General features: G+C 37.6%; 1 protein-coding gene across 1 annotated transcript; it reads left to right on the top strand.

Annotated features, from left to right (window-relative positions):
- The first annotated feature begins 303 nt into the window (after positions 1-303).
- LOC148011030 (tetraspanin-2-like) lies at positions 304-9792 on the top strand. The gene is made up of 3 exons (XM_087671694.1): positions 304-953; positions 1487-1789; positions 9494-9792. The coding sequence occupies exons 1-3, from the start codon at positions 750-752 to the stop codon at positions 9749-9751; spliced, it is 765 nt and encodes a 254-aa protein (XP_087527820.1). The 5' UTR covers positions 304-749; the 3' UTR covers positions 9752-9792.
- Positions 9793-23198: the final 13406 nt, after the last annotated feature.

Below are 23198 nucleotides of genomic sequence, written 5' to 3'. Positions count from 1 at the left end.
TACCATGCCCTTACACATCTTTCATCAAGATAACATTATGTATAGATACGACGAAGTTTTAAAAGCCTAAGCTGCAATACAAGATGATAAAAAACCATGAAAATCTAAAATCTCTCTTGTACACTCACAATATACGTTATTTAAAAACCACAAAATTATCTTTGATGCAAGATGAAACTTGGTGCGAAACACCGGCCTCAAACTTATAGGGAATAAGTCCAATGGACCGCTCTCTTATATGTTTATGTCACAGATCGTATTTCGGAACATGGGTCAGTTGTATATATACAATAATTGGCAAGCCAATAACTGTCTGTTACACGGTAGCCATGTTTTGTGACCGGCCGGCACCATGCGTTAGATATTCAGCTTGTTTGAGAGAGGAGCTTGCATGAAACGCATACAAGAAAGCGCGTCCATGATGATAAGCGAGAGATGTATCCCGCACGAAATCAAAGGAGGGGGATCCTTCTGATTCCCATCACCTGCATCGCAGCGTCGATGGACTACTCTTGGTTACCCACAATATACCCGAACTTAATCCTGTTGTGCGTACGTCTGTATTTTTGCTGAATGATGTAACGTTATATTTAATCGAACTGCGGCGGCAGTCACCAGAAATCTGAATTACAAGTCATTTGGCGGATGATGATGTCTGACAAACAAGAGTAGAAATAATTAAGAGCAGCAGGCTTATATCAAGGAGACAACGTCAAGATTAACGTTGTGATATACTGCCAATTAGATTCATGGCAGCAGGCATTACCAACCTTATTCTGGTGATTTTGAACGCGATGACAACATGCTTGGGGGGAGGCATAGCGGGCTTCGGGGCATGGCTGGCGACGAAGGAGCCTCAGACGTGCCTGCAGTACATGCACGTCTACATACTACTGTTCGGGTGCTTGATGATGGCGCTATCAGTGGCAGCGATGGTGGCGGCATTTTTCCAGGTGTGGTTAAACTGTATTGCTGAGACCTTTTAATTCCCATATTGTAGTAGGCACCAGCTCTAGAATATTATCTATTTCCACGATCTCACCCAAAGGAGGTAGGCCATTATATTCAGCCTAATATCACACCTGGACGACCCACGGCATTGCTATTCCCAATTTATAAGTGTGAACATAATCACTTCTGCACTTACTCTTGCAGAAGTAAGAGCTGCCCCATGCAAAGCCTATTGCAGTACCCAGGGATCGTGATTCATAGGGACTTGCAGGTGCACGTTGTAACATGCTAACTACGGTATAGCGCCTTAGAAGAGGCTAAGTATGGGTGCCAGGCTGAGTACGGGAATATAGCATGCTAAGCATGCGATAGCAGCCTTGTATAATTGCGTGATGTATAATATAATTTCGTGATGGTTAGTTATGGATGCTTGAAGGAATGAGGATTCACTAACGATATGTATAATATAATATGGGAAGCTAATGTCATTCCAATTCATTAATCTTGCATGCTGTCGCACTTCATACGATTATAGGTGTCGCTGCTGCTGCGGGTGTACCTGCTGCTGGTGCTGCTTGTGGCGGGCGCGCTGCTGGTGTTCGCCCTCTTCACCTTCATCATCACGCACAAGTCGACGGCCCGGATCCTGTCCAAGATCGGCTACAAGCAGTACCGCATCACGGACTTCTCCAACTGGCTGCAAGAGCAGGTGGACGACCCCGCCAAGTGGTCCCGCATCCGCGCTTGCCTTCGCGATTCCAAGATGTGCTTCTTCGGCTACCTCAGCACCACCCAGCTCCTCGCTCGCGCTGTCGACTATCTCGCAGCGGACACTTACGTGAGATAAATACTCTAAGCACATAATAATTACAGTATGCTAGTCTCACATTGACTATAAGCATTGTTGTTTATAAGGCAAGCATAGTTAGAACTTAGTCCTGTCGCGGTTGCCCGCCGCCCAATTTGTGAACACAGAAAAACTTGACTTGGGCACCACTCGGTTACACACTAGGCGCAACGAACATATTTTTCTACCTAGCAATTGTCGGTCCGTAGGCGTTTACACACTGCTCACCACTTGGCCGTCGGTCATTTCCCAACCTAACATAAAAAATCAATAGTAATCAATTTAACACCAAGCTTTTGCACTAATCCATCTTGGATTATCGTCACATTAATCAATATCGATCAACGATTGTCACAAATATTTAAAATAACAATATTGTTTTAATACAATTAACACCAACTCTATCGAACAATGGAGAGTAGGGGAGTTGAACCCCTTCACTATGCTATTGAAGCATGGATCTACCCAGCTCTCTACGAGGTGGAAAGAGGGAGATTTTATTGACACACCACCCCTCTTTCTGCCTTCCCACCTGCAATGCAGACGTTCTCGATTCAATCATCATTATCTTCGTCATCCACCTCTTCCACTGAATCAATATCTCCAAATATCATTCTCACATTTGCATTCTCTCTTTCTTGAAACAAGTGTATCCATGATTACAAAGCCTTTGCTCTTCTAGTGCTTTCTTCTCCTCTAAGTTTGCTTTTTGCTTAGCCAACATACATCAATCGAGTAGTGCTAGCCATGTCACTAAGTGACTCCTCTATCTTTCTATCTTTCTTATGCCGCAATCCTTGGGTGCTCACTTGATTTGGCATAGCCTTTTGAGGTTCATTTTGAGGCAATGTCCTTTGAAACATTGGACCTTGAATCATTGGGGATAGTTGTAGTGTTGTCTTCAGACGAAGACACACCACTAACAATTGAAGCATGTGCACCACTAACAACATTGGCATGATTTCACATGTATCCATCCACCAGATCATACCACTAGTGGCAAGTGATCTTACGATCATTGCTTGATATAGAATTATGTGCCTTTTCCTTTCAGTAGATCTCGTAAACACATCCCCAATGTTTTCTACATGCCTCGCCATCTTTGTCAAACTCTGGAAACAGTGATGCTAGCTATGTAGCCACCTTGGACCAAATATCCACTCCTTGCTTTGGTGGCTTGGAAAACTCTGCGCTCATCGACCCTTGGATGTGAATGAAGTGAACTATCCAAGAACCACATATTCAAGAATTTGGAAAATTTCATAAAGTTTGGGAATTCCTAATGTGAGTAATATTTCGACACCGGATGGTCAAATCTTATCCCCTTACTTGAAGGCCAAATTTTTCCTAGATACTATATAAGCAATCTCCCCAAATTCTACTCTCAAATATGGGGTTTAGCCACTTGGTCAAATCTTTACTCTTTATTTGAAAGTGAAACTTGAGAGATTCCCAAATTCTCTAATATGGTATTTAAGCATCCTTCCATTGAGAAAATTATTTTTTAAAGTGTTGTTGGATCGTGTGTTTGTCCTGCTGTTTCTTGATTCTTTCTTTTTTGAGCTCTCTTTGCTTTAGGAGGTTTTGGCGCATTAGACTTAGACAAGGCTCGTTGTATGCATTGCTTACTGGCATTTTTAGGTTGTAGGATTGTGGACACGTGGGTCTTAATCGTATCAACCTCATCACATGTGTCTTGGGTTTCATGAAATGAGCTTATCAACCTCATCACATGTGTCTTGGTTTTCATGAAAGGAGCTTATCAACCTCATCACATGTGTCTTGGGTCTTAGTCGTATCAACCTCATCACATATGTCTTGGGTTTCATAAAAGGAGCTTATTGTTTTTTATCATTGTGAAGAAGATACCTCTTGGAGTTATGAAGGACTAGGTTGAGGACATACAAGTGTATTATTGTGTGTGGTTATAACTACCTCTATGCCTAGTTGTCTTGGATTCTAAAATGGTGTGAATTGAGGACGAGTGGTAATAATCAAGGGAGGGCGACTTGGAAAGGCACTCACTGGAATGCTTGCACCTACACTTTGGCTTGGAATAGCTAAAGACCATGGTGCCACATGGAAATACATTAGATCATTGCTTATCACGGGTCACTACTCATTTGGGACATAACTTGGTGATACTCTTCCATAGAATTGATATTTTGGGATTCCATTCTACAACAATCATACATATGAAAAAACATTACAAATTGTTTCACAAAGTTGTTTCTTAGTGAAGATGATCAATTGAAAAAAGTTTAGGGCCCTCAAGGAATAACGAGTCTTTCTTGACTTAAAAACTTTCATAAGTTGAACAATTAGCCTCGCCATTTGGAGCCATAAATACATGTCACTTATGATTCGGATAATGCAATGCATAAATGACACATAACTGTAAACCTTTCAAGAGCATTAATGATTTATGAACTTATGATGATGATTTGGCATGAATAGATGATACTTGCAATGATTTCAACCCTATACTGTACAAGACCATAAATTATCAATTGAAAAAATTCTAGGGTCCTAAAGGAATAACGAGTCTTTCTTGACTTACAAACTTTCACAAGTTGAACAATTAGCCTCACCATTTGGAGCCATAAATACATGATATACAACCATGAAACTTGCAATGCATGCATGATATATAACCATGAAACTTGCAAGACCATTAATGATTTATGAACTTACGATGATGATTTTGCATGAATACATTATACTTGTGATGATGACACCATGCATAAATGATTCACAACCGTACGTCATAGAAGACCATAAATTATTTATGAATGGGCTATGAACTTATGATGATGATCTTGTATCAATACATGACACCTGGGATGATCATGCAACACATAAATGATTTCAACCCTATACCGTACAAGATCATGAATGAATTACAAACTTATGATGATGAGTTTGCATGGATAGATAATTCTTATAACAACAATGCAAATGCATAAATGATACACAAATCCAAATCATATAAGGCCATAAACTTTCATAGGCAGAACATAACTGCAAATACATGATTCTTATGACCTATGAACTTTCATGTAAAAGAGCCAAGAATATAAAAGATTTTTGCATCCATACATGATAGTTATCATGATGATACAATGTATACACAATGATTTATAATCATGCATGAGATCCAAAAAAATTATTATCAAATCATTTCTTGAATTTGACATAAACCTACTCAAAGCATAAAACATGAAGCATGAAGTAATATAAAACATAAAGCAACACACACACACACACACACACACACACACACACACACACACACACACACACACACACACACACACACACACACACACAACACCTACTATTTGATGTTCCTTCCTTTCACGTGATCTTCTTTTTAGCTTGATGCTTGCAATGGCCATATATTCCTTGTTATATGATCAGAAAACCTATCATCAACATTGTGATTAAAATTATGATATGAATTGCAATTTAGAGAGACCAAGAGAAAGGGAAATGATGCGTGCATAATCCTATGTCAGCATTGCAAGAAGGCCATCCGATCATATGACTATATATTTGTCTATTGCAACTAACCAGTTTCAATGAATATTACCATTTGTAGCTATACAGTGCTACAATTAGAATGATCATTGAAATCACAGCTTGGAGGCAAAGATCCCATCATTGAACATTGCCATGGCAAGACTGTGATCAATCTACCTCATAATATTGCACTAATCCATGAGCTTCAATGAAAGGCAAAGATTCAATAAGATAGATAAGGAGGCATGTAGTCCAATACCATTGATTCAACACTTTACAAGTAGCCACAGGGTAACCCTTTTCATGATCTCGATGTGAAAATTGCTTGAGGAAAGGGGAAGGAGCTCTGAACCAAGGGAAGATTGGGGAAGCTGAATTAAACTTTCCCAAAGAAATTTTCTAATGTTCATGCAAGGGGAGAGCTCATAGAATCAAATGGCCTTCATCCACCACTAGCCTGATAATTGAATCCACATCATGCACCAAAGGTGTATTACCAAATCAAGTTCATGCACGGGGGAGAGAATTGCTTGAGGGAAGAGAAGGAGCTCTAAAGTAAGGGAAGATTGGGGAATATGCATAAAACTTTCCCAAAGAAAATTTCTCTTGTTCATGCAGGGGGAGAGCTCATCAACTCACAAATGGCCTTCATGTACCACTCATTTAATCATCAAATCCCTTTTCCTTGAATGATGGAGCTTTTGCAATTAGTAGTCCTGATGAGCTTGGTATCACACGAGCAAGAAGTAGCAACAATTCATTAATGAGCGGGAGATCGATTGGGAAAAGGGACTTGCATATGAAGAGAAGGGAAAATGGCCAGTGCAACGTGAGAAAGCATCTCATCAGGGCCCATAGAGAAAATGTGATTGGAGCTTGATGATGAGGGACACTATGGAATATATTTTACCATGTGAATTGTGCATGTTGTTCAAAAACCCTACATTGGCCCATGTTCACACCCCAAGAAAGTCCTAATAGAGCTTTTAGTAAGGAGGATCTCATGATTCACAAGTTATTAAAGAAAGGGATCTCATGATTCACAAGTTACTAAAGAAGATAAGGGATAGGTCATTATGATAAATGCTCACATTCCTGGCCATTTTAGTTCATCTCCTTTACAATGCAACTTGTGCATGTTGTTAAAAAACCCTAAAGGGCCCATGCTTTCATATCCCAAGAAAGTCCTAGTAGTGCCACTAGTGAGGAGGAGAACAGTGTGCACCTAGGCCATGCTACCTATTATGAGGGGAATACGAACGTGGCAAGCACAAGAATTGTCACCTCACAAGTTACAAGGAATCAATTTGAAGAAAAAGAACTTGATTCTTTATTAGAAGAGAAAATACAACAATATAATTATTGATACAATGGTGTTTACAACAATGCTAAATTCTATACAAGACAAGATTTTAATATAAAACTAGATCAAAGACAAGACAAGATAAGAACCGCATATACATATCTTGGACTGGAACTAGATAGGACTTACCTGGTACAACTGGCATTGGCAAGACTAAAGGGCTTGCAATCCAATACTCTTATTTATAGTAGGTTTGAGGACAAGGTTAAGGGGAAGCTTCTAGATGATGATATCATTGATGACATAAGCATCATTGTCATAAACCAATCACATAAGTAATAGTGATGTAAGCATTAATGCAAGCACTTTCTTGGAATCTTCCAAAGAATTATCTAGAAATTTCTTAAAATCCTCTAAAACTTTCTCAAGTCTTCCAAAAGTTTCTAAAAGATATTAGGTTCCTTGGTGTCTGTGACGTTACCCCCTCCTTTAGTGACAAGTTTCACAAGGAGTGGTGGGGTTTATTGGTAAGGCTCTTGCTTCAATGGATGTCATTGATGAAACTCCTTTACTTTAGTAGGTGCAGGTTGGTTTCTATATTCACTCACTTACATCATAGCTCTTCCAATGAACAAGGTATTCAAGCCTTCCATGAGAGATATTGGAATCAAGGATAGGGATAGTCTTGACTTTATACTTTGGGTGACCTTTGATTTCAACAGGTGGTGGTGGCTGTAGGTTCCTCCCCTTGCAATAAGAACTTGGCAAAGACAACGATTGTCACCTCAAGAGGTAACTTGAAGAAGAGGAAGAACATATTTTCTTATTACAAAAGGATGAAGTACATCAATATATCTCTTGATACAAGACAAGACCTCAATACAAGACAAGAATAACTAGAGATACATAGCTTGGACTAGAACTAGAGAGCACTTACCTTGTAGTGCCCTCACAACTCACATTGGCAAGACTAAAGGGCTTGTAGCTCAAGACCCCTATTTATAGTAGAGTTGAGGAGGTTTGAAGCTTCTAGATTATGACATTATTGATGATATAAGCATGGCTGACATAGGCGATGACATTAGCAATACTAATGTAAACATTAATGCAACCATTGTCCCAAAACTTTCCAAAGAATTAGATAGAACCTTTTTCAAATCTTCTAAATATTTTTTTAATCTTCTAGAAGTTTCTAAAAGATACTAGGTTTCTTAGTGTCCATGATAGTGCCTCAAGTGAGAGAGGTATACGCTTCTTTGGGTAGGTTAATGATACATGGGTGTCACAACTACTTGTTAATCATCATTAGAGAAAGGTAAAGTTTCCTACATAAGACACTTCTGTCTAAATCGAGCACCCCACTCGATAATTAAAAAATAATCATATTTTTTCATATCAACAATTGATCTAGTGATCCTATTTTTTGAAGCTCTTACAATTTGAGTTCACCAATAACTAGTGGAAATGTAAACCTATTGCCTTTTATTAAAGTAGACATTATCTGATTAATGTAAAATGCAAGCATCCCATTGTGTTGACCCATCCCTTGATGGAGGTGTGTAACAAGCATAACTTAAAACTGAAGCTCAATTCTAGTGTGACTTGATTATTTGCAACTATTTAGCTAATCAAATTTATGACACATGTGGGTGATGTTATTCAAAAATGCAATGCTTTGCCTTACATTGATCCGCTTGGAAGACATTAAAGCAAAAGATTCCCTTTATAACCATTTGGGCTATTATTAAACAAAAGGCCAAAAAATAGATAATACATTAGTAATCCTTCATACCATAAGCTCACATTAACTTGGGACCATACATGATGGTTCTCTCATATTGTATCACATCATTTACATTGTTATTAACTGCCTAGAACATATCAATGAGAAATATCTCATCCATTATCATTTGGGTTTCTATTTAAAAAGGGCCAAAGGAGAGAGATAATCCATCTTTCATATGATGATAAACCCACCAATAACTTGGGCCCTTAGAATTTGATGGCTTTCTTCATTTATGTCACAAGACTAAGCAAAGCTACAAGTTCCATTTTCTCAAATTCATGTTGGCAATCATATGGGAAATGATTTTTTATTTCATAACTTCTAAAAATAATTCCTTGAATTACACCTTCCTTTCTTTAATTTTCCATTTAGCACTTCATTCACATTGATGTACTTTTGTTTCTTATATATAAATATGCTTAAATAATAGTCTTGAAACAGATCTCAAGTTGATTTTATAGATTTAACTTTGAAACGTGGAGAATTCAAGCAAAATTTAACTAGACTAGTTACTTATAAAAGTTAATGTGAGCACTAAAATACATCAATAGAAAATCAAATCAAGTTGAGTGCAGGTGAAGTGATGATAATAATTACTTTGAATAGAAATTTTGAAAATAAGGTTAGTCTTTCCCAAAAGAATGAAAAGCTAGACACACGTTCATTTTAGTTAATAGACCAAAGAAACTCATTTTCATGAAGAGAGACTTGACATGCTTGTAGACAAGTTCTTGGTAAACATTCTCAATCATGAATTTAGAAACTAATGAGAAAGGTAATAATTTTCTCTGATATAAAACATTGGTTGTGCTTGATTGAGGCATCCAATTAGATTATTGCATGAGTGTTTTTGGATAGATTTGAAAAGAAGAAAATACTTTTTAAGCTTAAGTATTTTACACTACATTCGTAGTTTGTATACTATCATGGCATACATTAGATCCTTCAAATTTGTATTTGGTCTTGAGTGGTATATTTATTCACTAAGCTAATGTTCAAAAGACCAATGATTTCTTAATAAAAAATTTCACAATGGATTTTTTTAATACTTGAATATAATCACACTTGTTATTTTGTTGGGCAGAAAAGTTGTTGTGGTCCACCAAGTGCTTGCCAATATTCTCAAGATGGTCCAATGTATTCAAATCCTCAAAATTCTGGAGCTGACTTTGATTGCACTACTTTTGATAATGACCCTAATTATCGTTGCTTTGATTGTAATTCATGTCCAATTGGAGTTTTCCAAGATATCTCAAAAAATTGGAAAAAGATTGCCATTGGGCTTGTGGCAATTGCAGGGTTTCTATTTATAATTTACTCTTTAGGATGTCAAGCATTGTAAACTTTTTAAAATGTGCGAACTTGTTAAAAGGTTGAAAAGGATAGGCCCAAAATACACATTCTTACTTAAGTAGTGAAAAATTAGTGTGAACTTAAAATTTCCTCCTTAATTTTTACTTTTGGCTTTCATGTTAGGGGTTATAGACAATATGACAATATTCATAAAGTAACAATGCATATGAAATATATATGTACCATTTTCCAAGAAAAACTAAAGCCTCACACCTTGCAGAGGCACAAACAAACTTGAAATTTTTGCCTTATGGCTTTGTGTCTCACACAAGGAAAAATTTCCATATAAAAAAGTCAAAAAATGATTTTAAAAATACTTATTTTGTAGACTTATGTCAAGTTTATGCAAACCCCCCCTCCTAATGGACTGCCATACTTCTAGGATTGTGTAAGGGGTCATAGCAACTATGTTTGCAACCTCTACTCATAGAAGTGTGACTTGTATTCCATGGCATTGTAATGGTTTGTATCCTGTGGATAGATATCGATATGGGTAATATAGGTTAAAACATCAGTAAGGACCATGAACCAATTTGACTAGCAATATGAAACTTTTCTTTACTAAGGACTCAATCTATGTACAGATGCAACATAACATTTTCTTCTAACATACATTTATGGATGAGAGCAAGTACTCGAAAGGATGCAAGAGAAACATAAGTAGGATTATATTTTGATGTCTTAATGGTACGTTGTTGTTCTGCATTGTTCATGATTTGACATCTCGTTCTTTTCCATTATGCTCGTAGAGTGAACTAATGATGCGAGAATAAGGATTTGGTTTGTTTAAAATGATCAAGGTTGACTAATTCATTGAGCATGATCTGAATAACTTTGTTTGAAGAAGGTGATTAATCTTCCTTTCAAGACTTGCTCCCATGAAACTTGAGTTGCAACAAGCTCCTCGGTGATTGAAGCAACCTTGGTGAAGATAAGTTCATATTCTTACCATGAGCATGGTAGAGACCTCACATCATCTTTAGTGTTTTCATCAAGGAGGCCTAGGTCAAGTCATTTGTAGCTACGGGAAAATAGAGTGAAGGTGTTATCAAGCCATGCAATACATGTGACTATGTCATTATTAGTTTATACAACCATGCTGACAGTATACATGCTTCTAATGTGTAGAACTGCTTTTTGGTTCACAGTGGCTCCTTGTGATTCGTGATCGGTGATCACGTATGGGAGTGTCAAAGAGAATGTGGATTTATGGTACCACTTGCTATTCAATGCCTTGTGTTGGTGCTTGCTGCGCCACAGAGAAAGATTTGTTCGTTCGTTGAAAGGATCATAACCTAGATTCATGATATCATTTTGTCATTTGATGTGTCGATATGGTTGATCTTACACATCACACCGTTTGCTGCACCTATGGTGGGATCAATGTTCTAAGTTATCATTGCAGTCGCCTCAGTTGATATCTCATCTATCTCATAGAAGTTCTTGTCATGTAGCCAAGTCTGCAATGTTGGCTCATTGTTTGCATTCATCGGCAAACTGGATTTGTTCAATTGTGTAGTATTTGTGTAGAATCTACTTGTTGTATTTGCAAACATCTTCATTGTGTGTGTGCATATGATTGTTATCTTTTGATCGACAAAATCTAGGACATCCTTCTCATTGATCATGCAGCACTGACATAAGCATTCATGTATCTCTTGCTTTGTTGGACAACGATACCTGATCACTTGTAGGAACTGTAGGAATGGCAAGTCGTGTGAGGTTTGGAGAGTGTGTTGCTTTCCATGTGGCTAGTACGAGGAGGAGGTTATGTGACATTGTTCATAGAACTCGGTTTGATGGTTGAAAATAGGTAATAACTGTGCAAGTTTGCGAAATAATATCGCGAGCTTCATGTTAAATGGATTGAGTAGCGAGCCTTGGCAGACACTCACTACCTGACGTATTATAATATTGAATGTTATCCTTGTTAACATGGACATCTCATCCATGATGATTGCGTCGGCTTCTCTTATTGCAATGTAGCATTCATTTGTCTCTTGCAATTATACTAAATATTGATGTGCACGTGTACTGGTATGAGACTTGTATCTTAAACTGGTAGTGAACTATGGTGGATAGGCTGCAATGTCTAGTTGCAACTCCTCCTATGCTTGTTGTTAACAATACGCTCTTATTCTTGGCAACAATGAAGTTGTAACTATAGTAATGTATGAGGAAGCTTTTTCCACTGCCTAGTGTGCCATTGACGATGTGTAGGCCGTATGTCGCATCGATGAGGTGGTTGTAGATAGCTTGTTGTTCTGATGTTAGAGTACTGAATGAATTGTTCGGAACTCTTTCATGAGTTGTAACATCTTTATCCTTATCGATGTGATGATACTTTCGCATTCAAAAGTTCCTGGAGGTACTGTGAATGTCGCATCATGTTCATCAGTTGTGGGTTTGGTCTGAGGCAAGAGCAAGTTTCTTTGCATGTAGTCCATGATGAACATTTCGAGGTCTTCCTCATTGGCCACGAGACCACAGAGTTGGCACTCAATATAGTATGATTGTGCTGAGTTCTCAGCGCTTATTAGTTCACTCTTTGACTTGAAGGTTATTCGTTGTAGTAATGTGTTGAAGAAGAAACCTTTAGTTTGGTGGCCTGGATGAAAACCTATGAAACATACTAGTCTCATATACTCCTCCACTGTATTGCCATAAGCATCACAGAGAGTGGGTTTGTGGATCAGATGCAGTGGTGGTTTTGGTGATGCTCCAATTTTTGTGGTAGTGATAGAATGTTAAATGCTATAAGCTCGATGACCAAGCACAGTAAAGGTCTATAGGGTGTATGATGATATTCTCTGTCCTTGTGAGCTTCCATTGTTGTATTTGTGTAGGGGCGCTATCAATGTACTTGACGGAGTTGCTTCGTGTGACTATCAAGATCTGTAAGTAATTCAATGCTACTTCGGTGGGTGACACTGGCTTGCACAATATTGTAGCATAAATTAATTTTTGCTTGTTTGAGTCCAAGTCTTGCAATCCCAGTCTATTGGCATCTTCTATCTGGATGTTTATCTTTCCAATTGGCTCCACCTTCATTGCGTACTTGAGCAAGTAGTAAGAGATGGAAAAGTTTGTTACTCATTGAATGTTTATGTGAGCTTCCCCTCCCCCCCCCCCCCCCCCCTCCCTCCCCCCCCAATAGGAGCAGTAGTGTTGAGTGATAATGCACAACATTCTAGTACTCATCTCCAGGACGGTAGTAGATGTATCATTGAATTTTAGGGTCTATTATTGGCTTCCGATCATTAGTAAAGCGTACAAAAATTTGTACTTGCATTTACAATGGCCTTTACTTTTGCTTATGTAGTAGGCACGACGGCACCTATAAATTTGCTTTGCCATGACAAGGGCCCTTGTTTTCTTGTTGAACTACACTGCTCATCGTTGGATGGAATGTACGCGCATATCTCATTTGTCGTATTTGCAACGTCTGCTTCATGTAACCATAGGATGACATGGCATGTGTAAGGAGCCTCTATGTTGGATCTCATATCTAATGACATGGTGCTGGATGTGCCTAATGCAAGCAGGTCTGCCAAGGACGTACTGGTTGAAGAAAAGATGGAACCTAGTGTGGAAGAGGATGGCACACTCAACGGGACAATCTTTCCATGAGAATTTAGGATTGACTCCTTTGCAATGCATTCCAACTTGTTGATCTTAGCCAACCTTGTACTAGTGACCTTGTCTACAGTGAACATAAGAAAGAAATGAGGCATGCCCCAAGCATCGACCATTGTGATAAGGTCCTTCAAGTTATGCTGGTGCTAAGGTGGGGATCCCGATAGTATCGAAGGATGTGCTTAATGACCTCTTTATTAGAACTGTGCTTGTTTGCGCACTTGTAGTTGTCGATGTCCCTTTGTAGGCAAGTCGTGTTTGTGCTATTCGAGATCAAGATAACTTATTTTACAGAATCGGAATAATACCAGTAATAGTACTTAAGCTAGCAGTAACTAATATATTTACTAACTATAATAATACAATCTAATCGTTAAAACTAATGGTTTTAACTAAGTTGACAAAATCTAGTGTAAATGTTAAAACTAGTCATTTGAACTATGACAAAACTAACTATTCTAAGGAAGGGTGAATACTAACTAATGATGTTGACTAATTATAATAAACTAAAAAGACGAAGGACAAAATTGTTTAAACTAATCCTAAAAAGAACAAATGATGAAGATTTGAATCTAACCTTTTGCCTTGCAAATGCAATGATCGAGGAACTGACGTTCGTGTCTCCACACACGTGTGTATGACCTTTCTCTCTCCTCAAATAAGAGTCGAATTTCATAATGAAGAAAATGACCCATACTACTTAACTCTCCCCCATTTATATAAGCTTAAGGCTTCCCAACATTCAAAGCTTTCCATTAAGCTTTTTAAAATTTTTGTAGTTTACAAACTTGAAACGCTTAAAAGCTTTTAAACGTTTAAGCTTTTCTTAAAAAGCTTTTCTTCAATTTTGAGAGTACGCTTATTTTTGCCTTCTTGAATCTACACAAGACCTAGACTTCTTGCTATTTATAAATCGACCCTCCACAAAACATCCACATATATTATTAATATCATGCAATTAGAGATTGTGGATGATTAGAAGGAACCTTAGAATAAATCATGGATTCCAGATACGATGGACGTGCATGCCTCTCTTGTTTCCCAGTCCTTTTCTCAAATAAATAATGGATTCCACACATGATGGACGTGCAAACCTCGCATGTTTCCTAGTCCTTTTCTCATCCTTTTTCTAAGGCGAGAGAAGAAAGAGGAGAGCGAGCTGTGCATTCACAAAAAGATAAATCGAAAGTCTGTCAAAAGTATTGATAATTGATAATGATAATCAATGATGATAACTGATAATGGATAAGGACCAAGAGTTTAAAAAAAATAGGAAAATGTTTGTTTTTTTGCTTTTGGCAGTGATAATTGATTGGGCAGAGGGGCCTACGCCTGGGTGGAGGGGCCGACCAGCTCTTGGGTCAGGGGTGGAGATGTAGTGCGGGGCCCACGCGGCATAGCTAGAGCCATGCAGGAAAGATTCCGGCAGTGGCGGTGGCAACTTGCAAGTTCCTGAGGCAATTCGTCAGACGTGCGGGAAAGATTTTGGGCCGGCAATAAAATCCCGAAGGTGGCAGTGAGCATGTGACCGCATTTTCAATACAAAATCAAAAAGATATTTTAAATCCGTGATACGTATTAAGTTGACGATAACCTTTAAAAATAACAAAAAAGATAAATACGAAACGTCACATGGCTCAATTGTTTGACTCATGTTAAGTTCATCTCTAATTTTTTTATACATTATATCATGATGTTAAGTAGCTATAAAAGCTACCTTTTTTTTCGCAAAATCGGCACTCAATTGGGATGCGGTGCATTTTCCTTTTGGGGGGCATCGTTTTATTGGCCTCTTTACAATATGATAAGCAAGCTTTCTTCCAATATGCCAGTAACTGCTTAATGTTTACAAAGGTGCTTTTTAAATATTGTCCACCTATTAGGTTGTCCAGATGGGTTTAGAACCAACCTAACTTGAGCTAACAAGGGTTAGTGAGCACATAATAGCCTTTATGGTACATTTATTGCATATTCACTCCCATTACCCACGTATGAGACCCTCCACATGCAAATCATCACCTCATGAGAGCTAGCGAAGGCCATTCCACATATAGTGCTGGAAAAGGATGAGGCCATGGTAGATGATAGTGTGCAAGACAATGGAGAGATGATTGATGCAAAGAATTAAAGGGTGGGATCTCAAAAATGGAAGAAGAGCAAAGGCGAGCTTAATGGTGATAACAACACAACTAGCATGCAAGAGACTGAGAAGAAGCCGAAGGAACATATTATCAATTTGGAGGGAGATGCTCATGTGCAACTTGAAGTGAATCTGCAAATTGTCTCTAAAACTTTGGTAAAATCAATTAGATGAAGAATGGAAGAAAATTTAGAAGGCTCCTCTGTGAAGGCGATTTGGATCCTAAGAAGGTATGCAAAATGTTCTTAAATTTAGCTCGAGAGTAGTGCTTGTACTATCCACTAGCAAGCTACCAAAAGTAATTGATATTGCCTCCTAGATTGATGTGATTCTTAAAGAAGAGGGAGCTATGGAGCAAATTTATTTTATTGGAAAGCGTTTTTTTGAGGTGGTTTTTAATCACAAAGAGGCAACAAGGAAGATATCATTGTAAAAGATATACTAATTCTAGGGATTGGGTATTGTATGTGATCATGCTTTAGCAACCAAAGCCCCCAACCTATTTTTGTGCGCTACAATTGTGGATTTGGGGTAAAATAGTATAGGGAATGCCCTAATGAACTAGGAGGGGATAGTGATAAGCAAGGTGAAAAGAATGCATCTTGAGTTAAGGTGGTCAAAGGGAATGCAACACAAGATGGAAAGAAGGCCTTAGACATAAAAACTAAAAAGGTAAGAATGTTATGCTTAAACAAAGGCCTTTGATGCTTGAAAACATAGCTATTAGGAAACCACAAATTAGCAATTTTGGAATAAGGTGGCTCCCCCTAAGTATGCATTCACGCAACTCAATAAAATCCCATTGGAGCCACTAAGCTTAGAATATTTAGGGATGAATTCAAAATTTCAAACGGCTTCTATCTCTTGTAGGGATGCAAAATGTATGGAGTTAAGAGTAAGGATGGTTTGTTATGGAAGTCAATGTAGACAATTTCAAAAAGTATGAAGGTTTACTTATCAATGCTTGGTTCAATGAACAAGGTATCATGGAGGGTCACATCAATGGGTTTGTAGCACAAGTCAATGTAGACAAATATAGAAAGTAAGAGGGTATACTCATTGATACTTGGTTTAATGAGTGAGGTATCATGGAGGGTTGTGACAAGGGTATAGAAGCAAGATGCAACTACTTTTACAATCATGGGAATGCAACCGCCAATTAAGTTAGCCACATTTAATGCTAAGGAGGCAATATGAAATGCCTCTTTTAGGGATGGATTTATCAAACAATTCTAGATGTGGTTCTTGTGCAAGAGCACAAGTTGTGCACGAAAAGTGACAACTTTTTCCTTCATAAAGATTACTTTTGTTTTGTGGTAAGAGGGGCTAATTGTGAGTCTAGGTATCTCACTATTGTCAAATCCTAATTCAATCCCATATTAGAGGCTAACATCCATAATGATATGCTTCTAGTGGTTGTAATAGATTAGAAGGAAGCTCTGATTCACCTTGTTTAAATATGATAAATTATGTCCTTTTAATGTGATGTTAAATTTAATGCTACTTTCCCCTTGTATCCATAACCGATTTGCATATTAAAGGTGACTTATGTAAGTTAATTTTTGTCTTGCTCCCTTGAATGCCTTAACACATCTCTACGATATAGCTCTTTTTATAAAACATTAAAATATTAATTCTATGTTTTTGTTATTTTGATAACAATATATCTTGTTTAACCCATGCTTACTCTCATCTCATGCTAATAAGGTAAATAAAAAATCAATCCGATTTTTCTAAAATTTATGTCCCCCTACCCTTGTCTTCTAAATCTAATGCTTCATTAACAAGAGTTAGATAACAACATAGTTACAATATGTATCTACTTGCTAGAATTCACATAAGAAGATATACATCTTACTTTACAAAAAGTAATATAGATATACTTTAACTATAATAAGGATAGTCATATATGTAACTCCTTGGGTACATAATACCATAAACCCCCCTCCTTAAAAAAAAAAGGGGATTTTCCTCCTCTCCCTACTCTCACAATCTGCCCACTTTGGATCCCCCCTTGATTTTCACATACTTTGAATTAACTAATGGTACTTGTTGTAAGCTCATTTTTTGAAGGATAACAATGTCTAAAATGTTCTACCATAAAATCAAACCCTTACTCTACTAACAAACCCTACAATTGGAGTCTTGTACTATGTCTCCTTTAGCTTGGCTAGATTACTACCCTCGCTCCTTCTCAACTTAGCCTACCTGAGGCCTACCTCAACCAAGCCCACTTTACGGTTTGGTTCCTGCAACCAACCTATTACTATTATATTAGCCCTTCAAAATTTCAAGATGCATCTTCTCCTCTACCTACAATCCTCCCATCATTGTTACCCATGCCCTTATCATGTGCATCCTTACTTCTTTAAGCTACCAAGCTTCCCTTGATTCGTACCGCTCCCATTAGCCTGTAACTATATCGTAGCTTAATCTCATATATCCTTCCATTGCCAGCTATAGTTTGTGAATTCCCTAGCATGTGTGATAGTTCCACGATAATGCACTTTATGAAGTTGATATCCTAGTTCTTTGACTCTTAACTTAAAGCCATTAGGTTGATGTTACCTACCATTATTTGATATACCATTTTCTATGTCGCCACCTATAGCTCGTGATGATTTCCCTATCATTCATCAATAGCATGTACACCATTGCACTTTTGTATGAAGGTGGATAATCTCATATACTATAATATTGTAGGATCTAGGGCTTAGATCCATGGCCACGATGTCATTGCCTATAGTTGGCCAAAGTTACCCCTATCATGTGTTGTTTTCACCATAGCACATATCTTGTCACTTACAATTTGTGATTTTCCTATCATTCACTTTGTATGAAGCTGGATATCCTCATATACTATAATATTCCAAGACATAAATCTTAGATCCGTGGCCAATATGTCCATGTCATCTACTGCTAGTTGAAGGTACCTTGCCATATGTCATTTTCACTTGTTCCATAATAGCCAATATCTTCAGCCAATATAGCTTCATCAACTCTTGGTGCGGGTATCCATATGCATAATGGCTTCCTGGCGCAGTCTGAGGATGGCCCACCTTAATCACCAAGAACATCCTATCATCTTGTGGTCTAGAATGCCACATGTTTGCCATGGTTGAGAGCTCAGACTATATGACAAGGTATACCCTTACGTACATGTATAGTTATGACTATGTATTTTACAACACATTAGAATAAATTAATGGTCTCTGATTACTCATTTTTCTAAAATATTTTCTCTCTATGCCATATAGAAATTACTACTAATATTAAAAAATAGACCTCACTATCCATCTCAACATCATAGCCAAAAAAGTATTTCCTCGCTCTCCCACATACACTCTATGTGCGTTTCCTTCCATCATTGTCCATTTCTACAATCTGTATCCTATCAATGTGAAGCTATCTAGTTATCATGATTCCAATAAGATAAATCATCGCATGGGTTGACATGGATGACAACTAGGTGAGGTCTTTAATACTAGTACGTGCATTAGAAGTCTTAGTTCTTATGGTCTTCCTTTGTATGGATGTACGTACTATTCCTCACATAATTTGTATTGTTATTGTGTGAGTGAGTGACAAAGGCTATAAAAGCCTCAAGCCTCTAAGGCTTATACTATTTGCTCGTTGTTTCAAGATCTAGCTTTGTGTGTGTGTGTGTGTGTGTGTGTGTGTGTGTGTGTGTGTGTGTGTGTGTGTGTGTGTGTGTGTGTGTGTGTGTGTGTGTGTGTGTGTGTGTGTGTGTGTGTGTGTGTGTGTGTGTGTGTGTGTGTGTGTTAGAGAGGGAGAGAGTAAGAGAGAAAGAGTGAGAGAGAGAATAGAGAAGAGAGTAAGGTGATAAAGGGGGATGAGAGAGAAAGAGAGAGAGGGATAAGAGAGTGATAGTAAAAGATAGAGAGTACATATCGAGATGGCCCCAAAGCAAAGAAACACTAGAGTTGGATGGGAGCTAGTGTGTACAAGTGACATCCCCATCACATCAACTCAAGTCTGAGTTTTTTTCTTCATATTGTCTCAATGAAATAACAATAGAAAATTGGAGGAATGATGTTGATAATCTAGATTGCAACTACTAGGCATTCTAGGATCTATGTATGTACTTGAGATATAAAGTAGATGGACGAGAAATTATAAGTGCTTAGGAGGAAATTTAAACAGGAAAGCCCTCTCATGATGGTACCTAGTCCATATTTTAGAACTTCTAAATTATTGAATATTTAAAATTGTGATGATGAAATGATTGATTCATCGAATATTAAAATCAACTTTCATTTTTTAAAGAAAATATTTTAGAAAGTTATGACAATTGAGAATGGTAATTACTAGATCTAAGAATAGTAAAGACGAGGATTCTTCGAATTCAGATTCTGATGTAAATTCAGAATTAGATTCAGACACAGATAGTGATGTTGAGGATAGTGATTACAGCTTAGATTCAGATGATGGTTCAAGTGCTTTTGATGAGGATAAATCTAGCAGGAGGAGACATAAGAAGAAGAAGAAATCAGGATCAGCCAAGACCAAAAAGAAGAAAGCAAAGGACAAAGATAGGAAGAAGTCAGAGGATAGCAAGTTGGATAAAATGATAAAACAAAAGCTAAAACATTTGGGTATTTCTGAAAGTAAGAAGAAGGAAAAGCATTGTGAAATATGTTAGAGAAAGGGCCATGAAACTAGGGCTTGCTGCTATAATCCTAATGTCAAGATGGCACAACAGATGCCATTGATGTAGGCTCGGCCAAGACCTATTCAACCAGCTGCAGTAAATCAGATTATTCTTGACACCATACCACGGAGACCCTTCAGAGGACCTAGAAGAATGCAGGCAAGAGAGCCTTGGGAAAATTTCCAGGCACAGTAGCAAACTACCCAAACGGGAGCATGCTACTATTGTGGAGGTTAAGGACACTTTGTTGGACCAAACTATGGACTTTGGGCACGACATAGGACTGAGAGAGGAATGCTAGTAGCAAGGTCTCACAATGACAGAAGACCTGCAGGAGCATCTCATCAACAACATCCATCCACCTACCCCAGTTGCAACAGTCCTAATAGAGTTACATGATCAAGATGAGAAAATGCAATCTCCTGATGGTGTAGGAACTGCTGGCTGTAGGAAAATTCAACAAGAGAAGGTTCAAGAAGAGACAAATGATGTGTCAGGTAATATTCATGCTACAAGTATGCATATTCATTGTGATTGTTCTAATTGTATTGAAGTTGTGGAATATTAAGAGGAACCAATGGTTTTAGCAGTAAGTAGGAGCCAAGTTGGTATGAAGCTTGATTGGCAGGAACAAGAGAAGATAAGGAAAAAGGCAAGAAGACAAGTTAGAAAGATGCAGGAAATGACTGAAGAATTTCAATCTAATCAAGTTGATGATGTAAGGGATTCAGGTCTCCAGAAACCTGAACTATAGGAGCAGTTTCTTGAATATCAGGAGTATGTTCTTGAAGACGGAATTTGGTCTCCTGATGATTAGGTTCCTGAGACCATAAATGCTAGAAAATTATAGTAAGGAGGCTTTGAGGAGCTATTTCAAGCTTTAGCAAAGTGTTCTTTGCATTTGACCTTAGAGCAAATTTTGGATCTAATATCGGGATTTAAGGAGAAATTACTCCTGAAGATCAGGTAGAAGCAAAAAAGAAGTTCTTGAAAGTATAATATTTCAAGATCAGGTAATTCCTGGTTGTTAGGCAGTCATACAAACTCAACAGGAGGTTGTGGATTATCAAGTACCCACCATTCAAGTTGAGTATGCAGAAAGAAAACATGATGACGTCTTATTGGATGGAGGTTCAAGAGTTAATACACTTCCTGAACATACATATTTGGCAACTAAGCAATAAGAGTTATTCCCAATCCCATTTCAGGTTCGGATGGTAGATCAAAGGAGGTTACAACCTTTGGGTATTCTTAGAAATCAACAATTTCAAGTAGTTGGCCTGAAGTTTAGGGCCAATTTTGTGGTCTTCAAAATGTCAGAAATCGGAGACTCTTACATAATGCTTTTGGGAAGACCATGGTTTAGATTGGCTAAACTTAAGCAGGATTGGGGAAATGACTATGTGTGCATCCCAAGAGGACTTAAGGAAATCAAGTTATCCACAGTACATAAGGTTATTTTGAAAAGTTCAGCTAGACTTGTAGTAGCTCAACTATTAATTTCGCAGATGAGGTAGAAGATGATGATGAGGAATTATTTCTTCAAGCAAATCCCTCTGTGGTTCTAGTTTTTGAAATAGATGTTGATGATATTATATAAGAGTATCAGGAGCAGCCCAATATGATTGGAAATGTAGTCCAGCAACAGCAAATTGTTCAAACTGCAGTACAAAATCAGTCAGGGCAGAATTTGGAAGGTCTTCCTAAAGATTAGGGACATTCTGTATTTTAGGATAGGCCTGGGAATGAGTAGAATAAATTAATTCAGGACCAAAATACAACTTATCCTGAAGTTTCTTAGTAAGAAATACCTTAAAAACAACAAACTAATATGGATAGTTTTATAGAGAGTTCTGGTGCATTGGATGAAGAAGCGCAGAAAGCTATTGTTCAGGCAGAACTAAGATATGAGCATACAATGAGAAGATCAGCAAGAGTAGTTGAAGATGAGGTTTAGGAGATTAACCTGAATATAGAAGGAGAGCCTGAACTCATCATGGTTAGTATTTTTATGGAAGACAATTTCAAGCAAGATTTAATTCAGTTGTGCATAGAGTTTCAATACATTTTTGCTTGGGATTATATAGATACGAAAGGATTTGATCTAGCTGTGTGTTAGCACAGGATGAATTTGAAGAAAGATGCTAAGCTTATTGTCTAGAAGAGGTATAGAATGAATCCTAATTATACCAAACAGGTCAAGGAAGAAATTGACAAGCTTTTGAGAGTTGGGTTTATCAAACCGATTAATGAGGTTACTTGGTTATCTCCTATTGTTGTAGTGCCAAAGAAGAATGGGAAGATCAGAGTTTGTGTGGATTACAAGAAATTGAATGTAGCTACTATCATTGATTCCTTTCCCATTCCTTTTACTGATTCTCTTCTGGATGATGTAGCAGGTCATGAGATGTAGAGTTTCCTGGATGGGTTTTCAAGATATAATCATATCAGAATGCATCCAAAAGATATGGATAAGACAACTTTCATTACAGAGTGGGGACCTTATGTTAGCACAGTTATGAACTTTGGGTTGAAGAATGGAGCGCCTAAGTTTCAAGAAGCTGCTTACAAAACATTTGAACCATATTTAACAACTTTTATGAGAGTATCCATTGATGATTTTTGTATTTATGGCAGCAAAAGGGAACACTTAAACCACCTCAGACTATGCTTTTAGAGATGTAGAATGTTTGGTATGTCATTAAATCCTTTTAAGCCAGTGTTTGGAGCCAAAAGAGGTGTATTGTTGGGTCATATCCTTTGAATCATGATGGAAAGATTTACAATAGGTTATTGCACATATGACTTTATGCACACTCGAGCTTAGTAAAATAACTCGATATAATTATTGTCAAACACGATAAGGTTAAGTGTCACTTAAAAAGTGAAACTCTATTTAAAGGGTCTATAAGTCATCTCATTAAGTTACTTGCACAATATAATTCTTTAAGGAATTTCACTTATGTTGGGTAAGATGGCCCAAATGGA

Source organism: Lygodium microphyllum, chromosome 29, assembly GCF_053477565.2.
Source record: "Lygodium microphyllum isolate KBCC chromosome 29, Lygodium_microphyllum_v1.1.10, whole genome shotgun sequence".
NCBI lineage: Eukaryota > Viridiplantae > Streptophyta > Polypodiopsida > Schizaeales > Lygodiaceae > Lygodium > Lygodium microphyllum.
The sequence above is the reverse complement of the archived record's forward strand: the minus strand, read 5'-3'. Positions and strand labels throughout refer to the sequence as shown.

What these genes read in the sequence shown, in the direction of transcription:
- LOC148011030 (XM_087671694.1), top strand. Translation starts at nt 750, where the DNA reads ATGGCAGCAGGCATTACCAACCTTATTCTGGTGATTTTGAACGCGATG. An exon ending in TGGTGGCGGCATTTTTCCAG is followed by an intron (nt 954 to 1,486) that starts GTGTGGTTAAAC and finishes ATACGATTATAG; the next exon opens with GTGTCGCTGCTGCTGCGGGT. An exon ending in ATCTCGCAGCGGACACTTAC is followed by an intron (nt 1,790 to 9,493) that starts GTGAGATAAATA and finishes TTTGTTGGGCAG; the next exon opens with AAAAGTTGTTGTGGTCCACC.